Genomic DNA, 12364 nt, shown 5'->3' with positions numbered 1-12364 from the left:
TGAATTAGAAAATAACCTTAGTTTCTTAAAAAAAAAAAAAAAGCGCGTTTCAGTATGCAAACATATGTGCGACTTTGAAAGCTCTAAGAAGATCAGCTAAGAAGCCCAAGAGTTACATATCCAGGAACACCCAGACTGAGATCAATTCTCTGAGACTGACCAGATGTCAGAGTCACTAACATTAACTGAGCGTTTTCTATGTGCTGTGCAATCTTCCTTTTTTTTCTTTTTTTTGCTGTGCAATTTTCAAGACTCTCAAACCCATCAATCCTACAACAATTTTGTGAGGTATCTGTCATCATTTCCGTTTTACGCTGAAGAAAGTCAAGCACAAAGGAACCTGTCCTAGGCGTCAGGGCTAGATTTGAACCCTGTGTCTGACTGACAAGTATGTGTTCTTTTATTTTTTAAAATTTTATTTAGATTCAATTAATATATAGTGTATTATTAGTTTCAGAGGTAGAGGCCCGTGATCCATCAGTCTTATATTAACACCCAGTGCTCATCACATCACGTGCCCTCCTTCATGCCCGTCACCCAGTTACCCCCACCCCTCCAGTGACCCTTAGTTTGTTTCCAATGATTAAGTCTCTTATGGTTTGTCTCCCTGATTCCGTTTTGTTTTATCTTTCCCTCCTTCCCCTATGATCTTCTGTTTTGTTTCTTAGATTCCACATATGAGTGAGAGTGTACGACAACTATCCTTCTCTGGTGGACTTATTTCACTTAGTATAATATCCCCTAGTTCCATCCACATCGTCGCAAATGGAAGATTTCACTTTCTGATGGCTGAGTAGTATCCCATTGTGTATACAGACCACATCTGCTTTATCCTTTGATGAGATTCCTGGGGCTTCCATAGAGGTTAGAGTGTTAAAGTTGGAGATTAATTCAGGACTGGGGCCGGGAAGTCGTAAGAGGAGCCTGGAGCATCTCGCAGTGCCAGAAAATAAGGGTGTGATGAAAGAAACACAACAAAAGAGAAGAAACAACCACAGGGATGGGGTATGTTGAAAGGACATAGGAATCAAAAGGAAAAGCTCCCGGTTGCCAAGCTGGAACAACCTGAGCAGCAAAATAAATAGGGTTGTGTTGGATTACAGCTCAAAATACAAAATAAATATCCACTCGTCCATGCTGATATAAATGACTTGTTGAACGAATTCACAAATGAATCGGGGCAAGATGGCGGAAGAGTAGGATCCCCAATTCATTTGTGAATTTATTCAACAAGTCATTTATATCAGCATGGACGAGTGGATATTTGTTTTGTATTTTGAGCTGTAATCTAACACAACCCTATTTATTTTGCTGCTCAGGTTGTTCCAGCTTGGCAACCGGGAGCTTTTCCTTTTGATTCCTATGTCCTTTCAGCCATTAGAAACGACAAATGCCCACCATTTGCTTCGACGTGGAGGGACCTGGAGGGGATTATGCTGAATGAAATAAGTCAATCAGAGAAGGACAATCATTATATGGTCTCATTCATTTGGGGAATATAAAAAATAGTGAAAGGGAATAAAGGGGAAACGAGAGAAAATGAGTGGGAAATATCAGAGAGGGAGACAGAACATGAGAGACTCCTAACTCTGGGAAACGAACAAGGGGTGGTGGAAAGGGAGGGGGGTGGGGGTGGGGGTGACTGGGTGACGGGCACTGAGGGGGCACTTGACGGGATGAGCACTGGGTGTTATGCTATATGTTGGCCAATTGAACTCCAATAAAAAAATTTCAAAAAAATTAAAAAAAATCACAAATGAAAGAGAAGAGACCTATATCCCAGGCGGACTTCCAAGTAAATGATGTAGCTATTCTATCCTCGAGGAGGTGGAGCGTGGCCCCCCCATCCTAAAGAGTGGGCTGTGCATAGTAACTTTCTTCCAAAGACTATGGTTTAGAACAAAGGAAAAAACGTAACCTGACAGTAGAAGAAGGACAATCCCTCCTTCAACCAGGTGACCAAGGTAAAAGTCAACAGTCATAGTTCATGATAAAATGTGCTCTTGCTTTTCTGCGATAAAGTATGGCACTTTATGTCTTTGGACTTTCTCCCCAGAACGTACATCCCTGTATGAGGGAAGACATCAGCACATCTGACACTCTACAAAACACCTGACACGTACTCCTCAAAACTGCCAAGGTCATCAAAAACAAGGAGTATCTGAGGAACTGTCACATCAAGAGGAGCCTAAGGATACACGGGGGCTAAATTTAATAGGGTGCCCTCCCTGCCTAGGATGGTGGAACGACAACAACGACTAAAGGACCTCAGGTAAAAGCCAAGATAATCTGAAGAAAGCATGAACTTCAGTGAATAACGCATCAATATTACTTGTAGCAAGTATTCCATTTTAATGTATGATATTAATAATAGGAAAACTGGATGTGATGTACATGAGAACTTTCTGTACCATTTCTGTGACTTTTCTATAAATGTAAACCTGGTCTAAAAATTTTTTTTAAGTTTATTTAAAAAATGAATTTTAAAAAAGAAGTCTGACCTTCCATCTGTCAGATAAAGATATTTACTGTATGCTTTTCCAGTGTGTCTTGTAATAATCTGCTGTTATCCCACATGTAGCATGTAGCATGTGCTACGAGGGGTTTAAAGGGCATGCCCTTGGGGCGTGCAGGAAGTGGGAAGCAAATGCAGGAGGAGCTGGGTACCCCCATGGCAAGACTAGGCAAGACTCCAGGGAAGGAGCGGCAGGAATGATGGATGACCAGCAAAACCCAGGACACGTGTGGCCCAGTCGCATTCCCTGGGAATCCACAAAAAGGTATGGATGGGGCCCAGGGCAAAAGACCCAATGGTGGGAACAGTTGGATTCTATGAAAATGGGAGAAAGTAAGCCCCACAAGGACAAAGATTTGTGTCTTTTGTTCACTGCTGTGTCCCCAGCCAGCAACCAGAAGAGTGTTCGGCACACAGTCATGCTCAATAAATACTTGTTAAATAAATACATGAAATGAGAAGACTTCTGAACCTGCCTTTCACTGGTTCCCTGGAATGGGCACTAGATGAGAAGGACAATTGTATTTACAGGTTGGGTGTGTATGTGTTGAGAGATACAAGGATAAACCCTAATGATTAATAAATCTGATAAAGTCAGAATGTTATACCTAGTGACAATATTGCTTAAATAATTCACACTGATGCCTGACATCTCAGAGGAAAACAGCTACTTTATTTTTTTTTCTTTTATTTATTTGAGAGAGAAAGCATGCAAGTGGTGCGGGTGGGGAGAGGAAGAGGACAAGCGGACTCTGTCCTAAGCCCTCCAACATCTCAGGACCTTGAGATTGTGACTTGAGCCGAAATCAAGTTGGGTGTTCAACAACCAAGCCACCCAGGTGCCCTGAAAATAGCTATTTGGTTTGACAAAATGACTCATCTTAGAAAGGAAGTTTTCCCATAACCATAAATGATATTTGGGAGAAAAACATTTTTTTCTCATCACTGTGAATGACAAAGAGATTACTTTTTAGGTTTATAATGTCTCCAGGCAATGCCATTCACTTTTTATTCAGTGTGAATTGGATTGTCAGTGAATACTGTTTTCTTGAAGCTTTGAACTGTAGTTCTGATGTCAAATCATCAGTCACCAATTTCCAGAATTGCTCCAAAGAAAATATTTTAAGTCAGCCTCAGTAATTCAAATAAACTTGCCATTTGGGACCTGCTCAGAGGTATGCAGTGCCCTGATGGTGATAATATTTGGTGGGCGGTAATTATTGAAATGGTGGTAAAGGTTCAGAGTTGATCATTTAGCCAATAATTGTATCAGTAATCAGTGATTTTTGTGGATGGGTTGGAATGAGAGAAAATTGTGAAAGTTGGTGATAATTTTCAGTAATGAGATCATAGAATGACATCTTAGATGTCATCTAGCAAACATTGTGGCCCAGGCCCTCAGGAGGAGGCAGTCTACTGCAATGGTTAAGAATGGGATTTGGAAAACTACGGCCTGGGGATCAAATATGGCTCATCACCTGTTTTGTAAACAAATGTTTTGTACATTTCTGATTAGAACACAGCGATGCCCATTTATGTAGGATTTGTGTGTAGCTGCATTTGTGCTACAACAGCAGAGTTGAGTAGATATGATAGAGACCATGTGGCCTGCAAAGCCAAAATATTTACTCTTTGGCCCTTTATGGAGAAGTTTGATTATTTCTGGCTAAAAACATATATTTTAGAGACTTAGGCAGAGCTGGGGTTCAATCCTGGTTTGTAAATTTTAGTGCCAAACTCATTTGGTGCCAAAACTTGGAAGTGAATGGACATAAAACTATTTCCAATCTATTTCTAATTATCTATCTATCTATCATCTATAAATCTATGTATGATCTATCATCATCTATCTATCACCCAATCTGTCTATATCATAGTAATCAGAGGACACTAACAGCTATACCAATACTTCCAAATCTTCGTGGCTTAGCACCATATGAGCTTACTTGTCACTCACACACAGTGAAATGGGGAGAGCAGTCTGTTCCATGCACTCATTCAGGGATCCGGGTTCTTTCCACTTTGTTGCAGGGCCACCTGAAATATGTGACCACATAGTCCCCACAGACAGCAAGAGAGGAAGGAGACGTGGTCACTTCCACTCACATCTCAGCAGCAAACTCTCAGTCATGGCTTCCCTCTAGTGCAGGGGAGGCTGGGATTATGGCCTACTCATGTGATCACCAAGCAGAGCACGTGGACATTGGTCATCAGTAGCAGTCCCCGCTATGCTTGTCATTTATCCTGTTTCATGAACAGATATTACACATTTGATCATAGCTTGCTGCAGACCCTACCAGAGACATTAAATAATATGGAATAGTGTGCGCAGGGCATTACCTGTCTACATCTGCAAGGTTGTTGTGAATGACAGAACTCAGCTGGCTCTGAGGATTTCCAATGAGGGGCTGGGGATCTGTATACACCTCCTAGGCAGGATGGCACGGTTGCTAAGAGACACATTCTGCTGCTTGAGTTTGAATCCTGGCTCTCCTACTTTCTAGTGGTGTGACCTTGGGAACATGGCTTAACCTCTCCGTGATTTCCTTTCTTCATTTGCTAAAAAGATAATTATAGGACCTACGAAGATGAACTAAGTTGGTAAATATAATGCTCTCAGCACAATTGCCTGACTCATGAGTATAGATGAGCTCTAAATGAGTCAGTTATTATTACAGCGTAGAGCTAACATTATTGTTAATGCTGTTTTTAAACACAGTGTTAGTGACTGGCACACAGTAAGTGCTTGCTACATGATTAGATGCAGAATTATCTTTCATAGCATCTTGGACAGGGCGATCACCTAGGCTTTGAATGAATCTGTTCAGTGATAGATTATTGTGTAATAAGATGATCGATGTCATTATTAATTGGCTTTGTTAGAAAAATTTCCCGTGTAATAACTGCTGATAAATATCAAGCATGTATTTGGTGCCAGACACTGAGCCAAGCCCTTTAGTGACATCAGTACTTTTTCATTCTTACAGTCCTCTATCAAGTAGCTTTGCTCACTGATATTTTACAGAGATGAACACTAAGGCCCAGACGGTTTAGATTCTCAGCCTGAGGTCTCACAATCCCTGAATGTCAAGGAGGGAATTAGGCCCAGTTGTAGTCAGACGCAGGTGCCACCGCATTCCGTCGTCTAATTCACCCTGTCCTTTTGGATTTAAGCAAATTAAGTAGAAAACTTCCCTTCTCTATATTATAGAATCTGAACGGTCTCTGCTATACCTCTCAGGATGCTACTGCTACTCAAAATATGTTCAGTGCCTAATCATTTCTATTTTCTAGAGTCTTTCCAGGTAGCTAATCGATTTTGAAAACTAATCGCAATAGCCTAGTGTTGAATTTGATTTAACATTTATTAATTCAGCCATTAGTTTGCTTTTAAAGCAAAAGACATATTACCAACACGCTTATAATATATAGTCATAACAACTAATTTCCCAAATTATAATCAACGTTCATCACAATTACCAGCATTTTACATAAATATTGTAACAGCAGTGTTAGGAATGGTCCCATATCATTAACACCAGACTAAATTTACACGTTGAAATTGGGTACAATGTGCTATAAGGTAATTGATGGTACATTTCTGATACGTAAGTAATTTCAAGTAATGAAATCATTAGTATTTTTTTACCTTACTCATTTTCTTGCAAACTAGCTATGAAAGATTTCTTTAGGTGAACTGGAATCATTGACTTCGATATTATTGCTAAGCTAAGGCTGTGCTGGAATGAATCTTGGTGAAGTGCAGCAAACGCTAACACGAGATTACGACGAGGTGATCATAAGCCGCCGCCAATGGAAGGAATGTTACAGATGTTACCTGTGACACTCGCACACGTCCCCCATTGCTACTGCCACATCCGAGACTGACCCCACCGCCCTTGCCTCCACCCCTGCAGGTTCCACAGTCTACTGGGCCTGCTACAGCCACTGCTGGCTTCCACCCTTCTCTTCACAGAGATATTTCTTGGTTAAGTTATAAGAGACAAACTGAACTTCCTGGCCCAGGGTCTGTATTGTAGGTGCACTCAGTCTGCAGGAGAACCCAGTACATGTGAGGAGATACTTTGCTGTCCTGGGAACCCTGCTCCTGGGGCCACTGACTGACTAATAGCTGGGAAGGAGGTACTTTCTTCTTCCATCCAGACTCTTCAGAGCCCCTGCTCCCAGGTCACTGGCAATGCCCATTTGAACTTTCCCCCTCTAACCATGACAAAGTTTGTTGAAATAGAAATCTATCAATTGAATTTTAATATCTTGTATGCTTGTGGCCTCTTTCTCATCACCAGTGCCTTGTCATTTGGGGTTACATCAGCTTCTGTCAGGATTCTTGGAATACCGAGCTGCTCAATGAACTTCTTGTTTCTAGGAACAGAGCCCTGATCCAGTGACTAACCTCCTGAAAATTCCTCAAGGACTCCTTACCGCTCACAAAAGAATCCAGCCTCCTTAACATCCTGCCTCAGACAGGGCAGGAGCTGGCCTCTGTCTTCTCATCCAACCTTCCTTGTTGGCTCTTTTCTGTGTATTCTAACTTCTAGGTGATGTACAAATGCTTTCTTTTCATTCCCAGGCCTCTGCCTCTGCATCACACCCCCCTGCTTCTCACCCTGAGCCCTTATTCTCTTAATTGGCTCATGCTTGTCCTTCACACCTAGTTCATCAATCCATGGGCAGGCTTCCTTCAGACAGCCCTATCAGTACCTTTTCTTACTGATCCCATTCCATCCCCTTTATTATGACAATCGCTGAATTTCTTCTCACATGTAAGATGCACCTTATCCTACTCCCAAAAAGGGTACCACCCCCAATTACCTTGTTTCCATTATATGTATTAACAGTTCTGCATCCAATTCCAATGTAGTGTGTGTGTGAGTGTAAATACCCCTATACGACCAAGCAATTCTCTGACACCAGGCCAATTCTGACCTTTTCTACCTGGAGAGACAAGTAGATCCTACAGGTTAAGGTTACTAAGTCCTACAAGACTGCCCTGCCCCAAATCAGATGCCAATTGCAACTCCAAGTTGTCACCTGTGCTTCTGAATGGTGGTGTTTTGAAACCACAAATAGAATTGACAAATTCTTAGCTAGACTAAGAAAAAAAGAAAAAGAGAAAAGAGTCAAATTAATAAGACATCAGAAATGAAAGGAGAAACATCGCAACTGATGCCACGGAAATGAAAAGAATCATATGAGACTATATGCACAATTCTACACCAATGCACTAGAAAAATATATATATAAATTCCCAGAAACATGCAATTTGCCAAGACTGAATCATAAAGCAATAGACAGTGTAAACAGACCTATAATGAGGAGATTGAATCAGTAATCAAAAATCTCTCAACAAAAAAAGCCCAGGACCCGGTGGCTTCACTGTTAAATTCTGCCAAACATTTAAATAACTAATACCAATCTTTTTCAAACTCTTCCAAACAATTTATGGGAAAGGAATATTTCCAAACTCATTTATGAGGTCAGTAGTACCCTGGAACCCAAACCGGATGAAGATATCACAAGAAAAGAAAACTGTATGCTAATATTCTTGATAGGTATATGTGCAAAATCCTCAGAAAATTCCAGCAAATTCTAACAGCCCACTAAAAGGATCATACAACATGACCAAGTAATCTTTATCCCTTGGATGGAAAGATGGTTCAGCATATAAAAATCAGTTAATGGGGGCAGCCTGGGTGGCTCAGTGGTTTAGCGCTGCCTTCGGCCCAGGGTGTGATCCTGGAGTCCCGGGATCGAGTCCCACGTTCGGGCTCCCTGCATGGAGCCTGCTTCTCCCTCTGCCTGTGTCTCTGCCTCTCTCTCTATCTCTCTCCCTGTGTGTCTCTGTCTCTCATGAATAAATAAATAAAATCTTTAAAAAAATCAGTTAATATGATATACCACATTAACAGAATAAAGAGGAAAAATCTCATGAGCATCATCTCAATAGATGCAGAAAAAGCATTTGACAAAGTTGAACATTCTTTCATGATAAAAACTCTCAACAAACTAAGAATAGAAGGAAAGTATCTCCACATAATGAAGACCATATATGACTAGCCCAGCACTAACAATATGGTCAATGATGAAAAACTGAAAGCTTCCCCTGGAGATCAGGAGCAAGGCAAGAGGGGATGCCCAATATTGTCACTTCTATTCAACAGAGTACTGAAAGTCCTAGCTAGAGAAATTAGGCCAGAAAAAGAAATCAGAGAATGTGGTATTATATATAGAAAATCCTAACAATCACACCAAAAAACTGCTACAACTAATAGACAAATTCATTAAAGTTACAAGATTCAAACTCACATACAAAAGTTATTCACCATCAATGAACTAAGAAGAAAATTAGGAAAACAATCCTATTAACAATAGCACCAAAAAGAATAGAATTAAAAAAAAAAACTTAGGACATACTAAGGAGGTGAAAAACTTGTATATTAAAAACTGTGAAACATTGAAAACTTAAAGAAGACACAAACAAATAGAAAGTTCCAGGAGTTGGAAGGCTTAATATTGTTAAAATAGTCATACTACTCCAAATTATCTGCAGATTCAGTGCAACTCTATTAAAATCCCAAGTGGTATTTTTTTACAGAAATAGAAAAAAAAATTCCTATGAAACCACAAAAAACCACAAATATCCAAATCAATACTTGAGAAAGAACAGGGCTAGAGATGTCACAATTCCTGATTTCACAGTATATCATAAAGTTATAACATCAAAACAGTGTGGTACTGGCATAGAGACAGACATATAGAGCAAATGCACAAAATAGGAAGCTCAGAAGCATATTTGCGTCTATATGGTCAACTGATCTTTGATAAGGGTGTCAAGAATATACAATGGGGAAAGGGAAGGATAGTCTCTTCAACAAATGGTTGGATACCCACACCCAAAAGAATGAAATTCCATCCTCACCTTGCCCCATACACAATTATCAATTCAAAATGGATTAAAGACTTAAGCATAAGACCTGAAACCATAAAACTCATAGAAGTAAACGCAGGGGAAAGACTTCATGATATTGGTGTTGGCAATGATTTCATGAATGTGCCTCAAAAGCACAGGCAATAAAAAGTAAGTGAACACGTGTAATGACATCAAGCTATAAAGCTTCTGAACAGCAAAGGAAACAACCAATGGAGTGAAAAAGCAACCTGTAGAAGGGTGGGGAAATATTTGGGAGCCATTTATCTGATAAAGGGTTATCTCCAAAATATATAAGAAATTCCTTCATCTCAATAGTAAACATCGAACAACCTAATTAAAAAATGGGCCGAGGACTTGAACATACATTCTGAATATACACAAATGGCCACCAGGTATATAGAAAAATGCTCAGCATCACCAATTATCAGGGAAATAAAATAAAAACCACAGTAAGATGTCACCTCACACCCATCAGGATAGCTATTACATATGAAAGGTATGAAGGGTTGAGGATGTAAGTAAATTGGAACGCTTGCACACCATTGGTGGGAAAGCATACCTGTGCAAGCCACTATCTGGAAAACAGTATGGAGGTTCCTCAAAAAATTACAAAAAAAAGATCACAAAAATACCACGTGATCCAGTAATTCCACTTCTGGATATTTATCAGAAAGTATTAAAAATCAAGATCTCGAAGAGATATTAGACTCCTATAGTCATTGCAGTCCTGTTCACAACAGCTAAGATGTGGAAACAGCATAAATGCCCATAGATGAATGACTGGCTAAAGAAAATGTGGTTTATTCATTCAATGGAACCTCTGTTTATCCTTAAAAAAGAAAATAATCTGCCATATGCAGCAACACGGATGAACCCGAGGACACCCTGAGCCACCACAGAGAGGTAAATACTGAGAGATTCTATTGACATGAAATACCTAAAATAGTCAAACTCAAAAAAAAAAAAAAATAGTCAAACTCCTAGAATCAAGGAGTATTTGGAACGGTGGTGCCCAGGGGCTGGGGCCGAGGGAAGTGGGCAGTGACTAATGGCCATGGAGTTTCAGTTGAGCAAGATGGATAAGCTCTAAAGATGTGCTGCTCCAACGCTGCGTTGTTATTATAATATACACTTAAGGTTTTGTTAAAAGGGTAGATCTCATGCTCAGTGTTCTACAATCATAGCAACAACAACAATAATACAGAGCGTAAGTCTCAAAAGGCAAAAAAAAAAAAAAAGTCATTAAACCACCAAATGCAGATTTTCCCTGTAAATAGACTATAAATCTCTTCCAGCGCATCTAAAGTCAAATCACACATTAAAAAAAGTCTAAGACTCACCTCGAAACTCACAGCTCCATTGTGGTCCGTATCAAAGGCATTGAACAGAAAATGCGCGTATGTTGTAGAGTCTGAAATGTTGAAAAGGGAGTATCAGTAAGGCCGCATGTCAACCCCCTATCAGGACTGGCGCAGCTCGCCCGGGCCTCCTCCTGTTTAGGACAATTTACCCCAGCTCCCCTACTTTTTTTTTTTTTTTCCAGCTCCCCTACTTGTGTTTTTTTCCTGAGGCCGCTGATGATAGCTGGTCTCTGCGAGGCTGTGGCCCGAGAGGCCTGGGGGGTGTTCGTGGCACCCAGAGGAGCAATGGTTCTGGGGTGGGGGGGAGTGAGGATGCAGCGGGACACATCTGGAAATTGTTTAGCGCTTGGCAGCGGCTCTCTCTACAAGTAAGATAATAAAAATACTAAGAGCAAGGGGCACCTAGGAGCCTCAGTCACCTGGGCATCCAACTCTTGCGATCTGCAGGCTGGTGGTCTCAGGGACACGGGGTCGAGCACCCCCGCGTGCTCCAGGCAAGGCGGGGAGTCTGCTTGAGGTTCTCTCTGTCTCCCTCCCCCTCTGCCCCTTCCTGCTCGCTCTCTCTTTCTCAAACTAATTAATGAAAAATAATACTAATAGGGAGACTTACATGAATTGATGTATTTAGTGTTTTAGTGTTGTTATTATGAATTTGTTCATCACTTTTACAACTCAGATAAAAATAGGGACTCAGAGAGGTTAAGAAACTTGCCCAAAGTCAAGTAGTCAATAAGGACTAAAAAAAAAAAAAGGACTAAAGTAGGAAAGTAGGACGTGACTGAGTCTTTCTGACCCGAAAACCAAGTGGCCCATGGCTAGGGACGTGGCCCAATGAGCGGGGACCGGAGTGCCTGGGAGGTTTCTGTGGCCAGGGTGTGTGTGGGGGGTTCTGAGGGCCCCTGAGCCTTGGCTTGGGCCCGGGCTCTGGGTCACGGTGGGCAGCTGGGGACCGGCTGGTGCCCAGCACCTCCCAGGGCCACCCCGTAGGCCCCACTGCTCTGAAAGCCAACGCTTCCGCTTAGCTCGCTTCTCCCGGGTGGGTTTCCCCGTTTTCCCTCTTCCAGTTTCCTCCATTGTCTCCCTTAATCTCTGAGCTTTCTGCTTTTTAATGTATATATATAAATATATCTTACTGTTTTCTTTTCCTAGTGCAGCTTTCATTTTTCAGCGCTTCCGTGCTTGACCGTGATCAGATTTACTTGATTCTTTCAAATGTTTCATCTCATGGTTTTAGCTTTTTACCTTAACCTTTTTTTATATTAGAAAGAAAAAATTGTAACCTTTTAGCTCATTGGTTCCGGCCTTTTATCTTCTGTTTAAAATCTCATCTATTTCTATTTTATGACTTTTAACCTTTATTTTTACTGGGATCGAACAAAGCTTCTATTCACCTTTTACTTTATAAATTGCTTTTGTAAAGGCTGTCAAGAAACTAAGTCATGGTAGCAGGAGGAGAGGATCTCCCTTCCCGAACAAGGGAGGTCGGGGGTCATAGAAACTTCTCTCCCAGCTCGCAGGCACCCATGGTCCTCTCGT

General features: G+C 41.0%; 1 protein-coding gene across 5 annotated transcripts in view; it reads right to left on the bottom strand.

Annotated features, from left to right (window-relative positions):
• KCNIP4 (potassium voltage-gated channel interacting protein 4) overlaps positions 1–12364 on the bottom strand; it is a 1117936-nt gene that overhangs the window by 14102 nt on the left and 1091470 nt on the right. For all 5 annotated transcript variants that reach the window (XM_077881061.1, XM_077881097.1, XM_077881087.1 and 2 more), the window contains one exon: positions 10808–10878. In XM_077881061.1, coding sequence (XP_077737187.1) covers positions 10808–10878 — 71 coding nt within the window. The remainder of the gene's footprint in view (positions 1–10807; positions 10879–12364) is intronic.

The sequence above is a fragment of the Canis aureus genome, chromosome 2 (genome assembly GCF_053574225.1).
Source record: "Canis aureus isolate CA01 chromosome 2, VMU_Caureus_v.1.0, whole genome shotgun sequence".
Classification (NCBI taxonomy): domain Eukaryota; kingdom Metazoa; phylum Chordata; class Mammalia; order Carnivora; family Canidae; genus Canis; species Canis aureus.
This window is presented reverse-complemented; position numbering and strand designations above follow the sequence as displayed.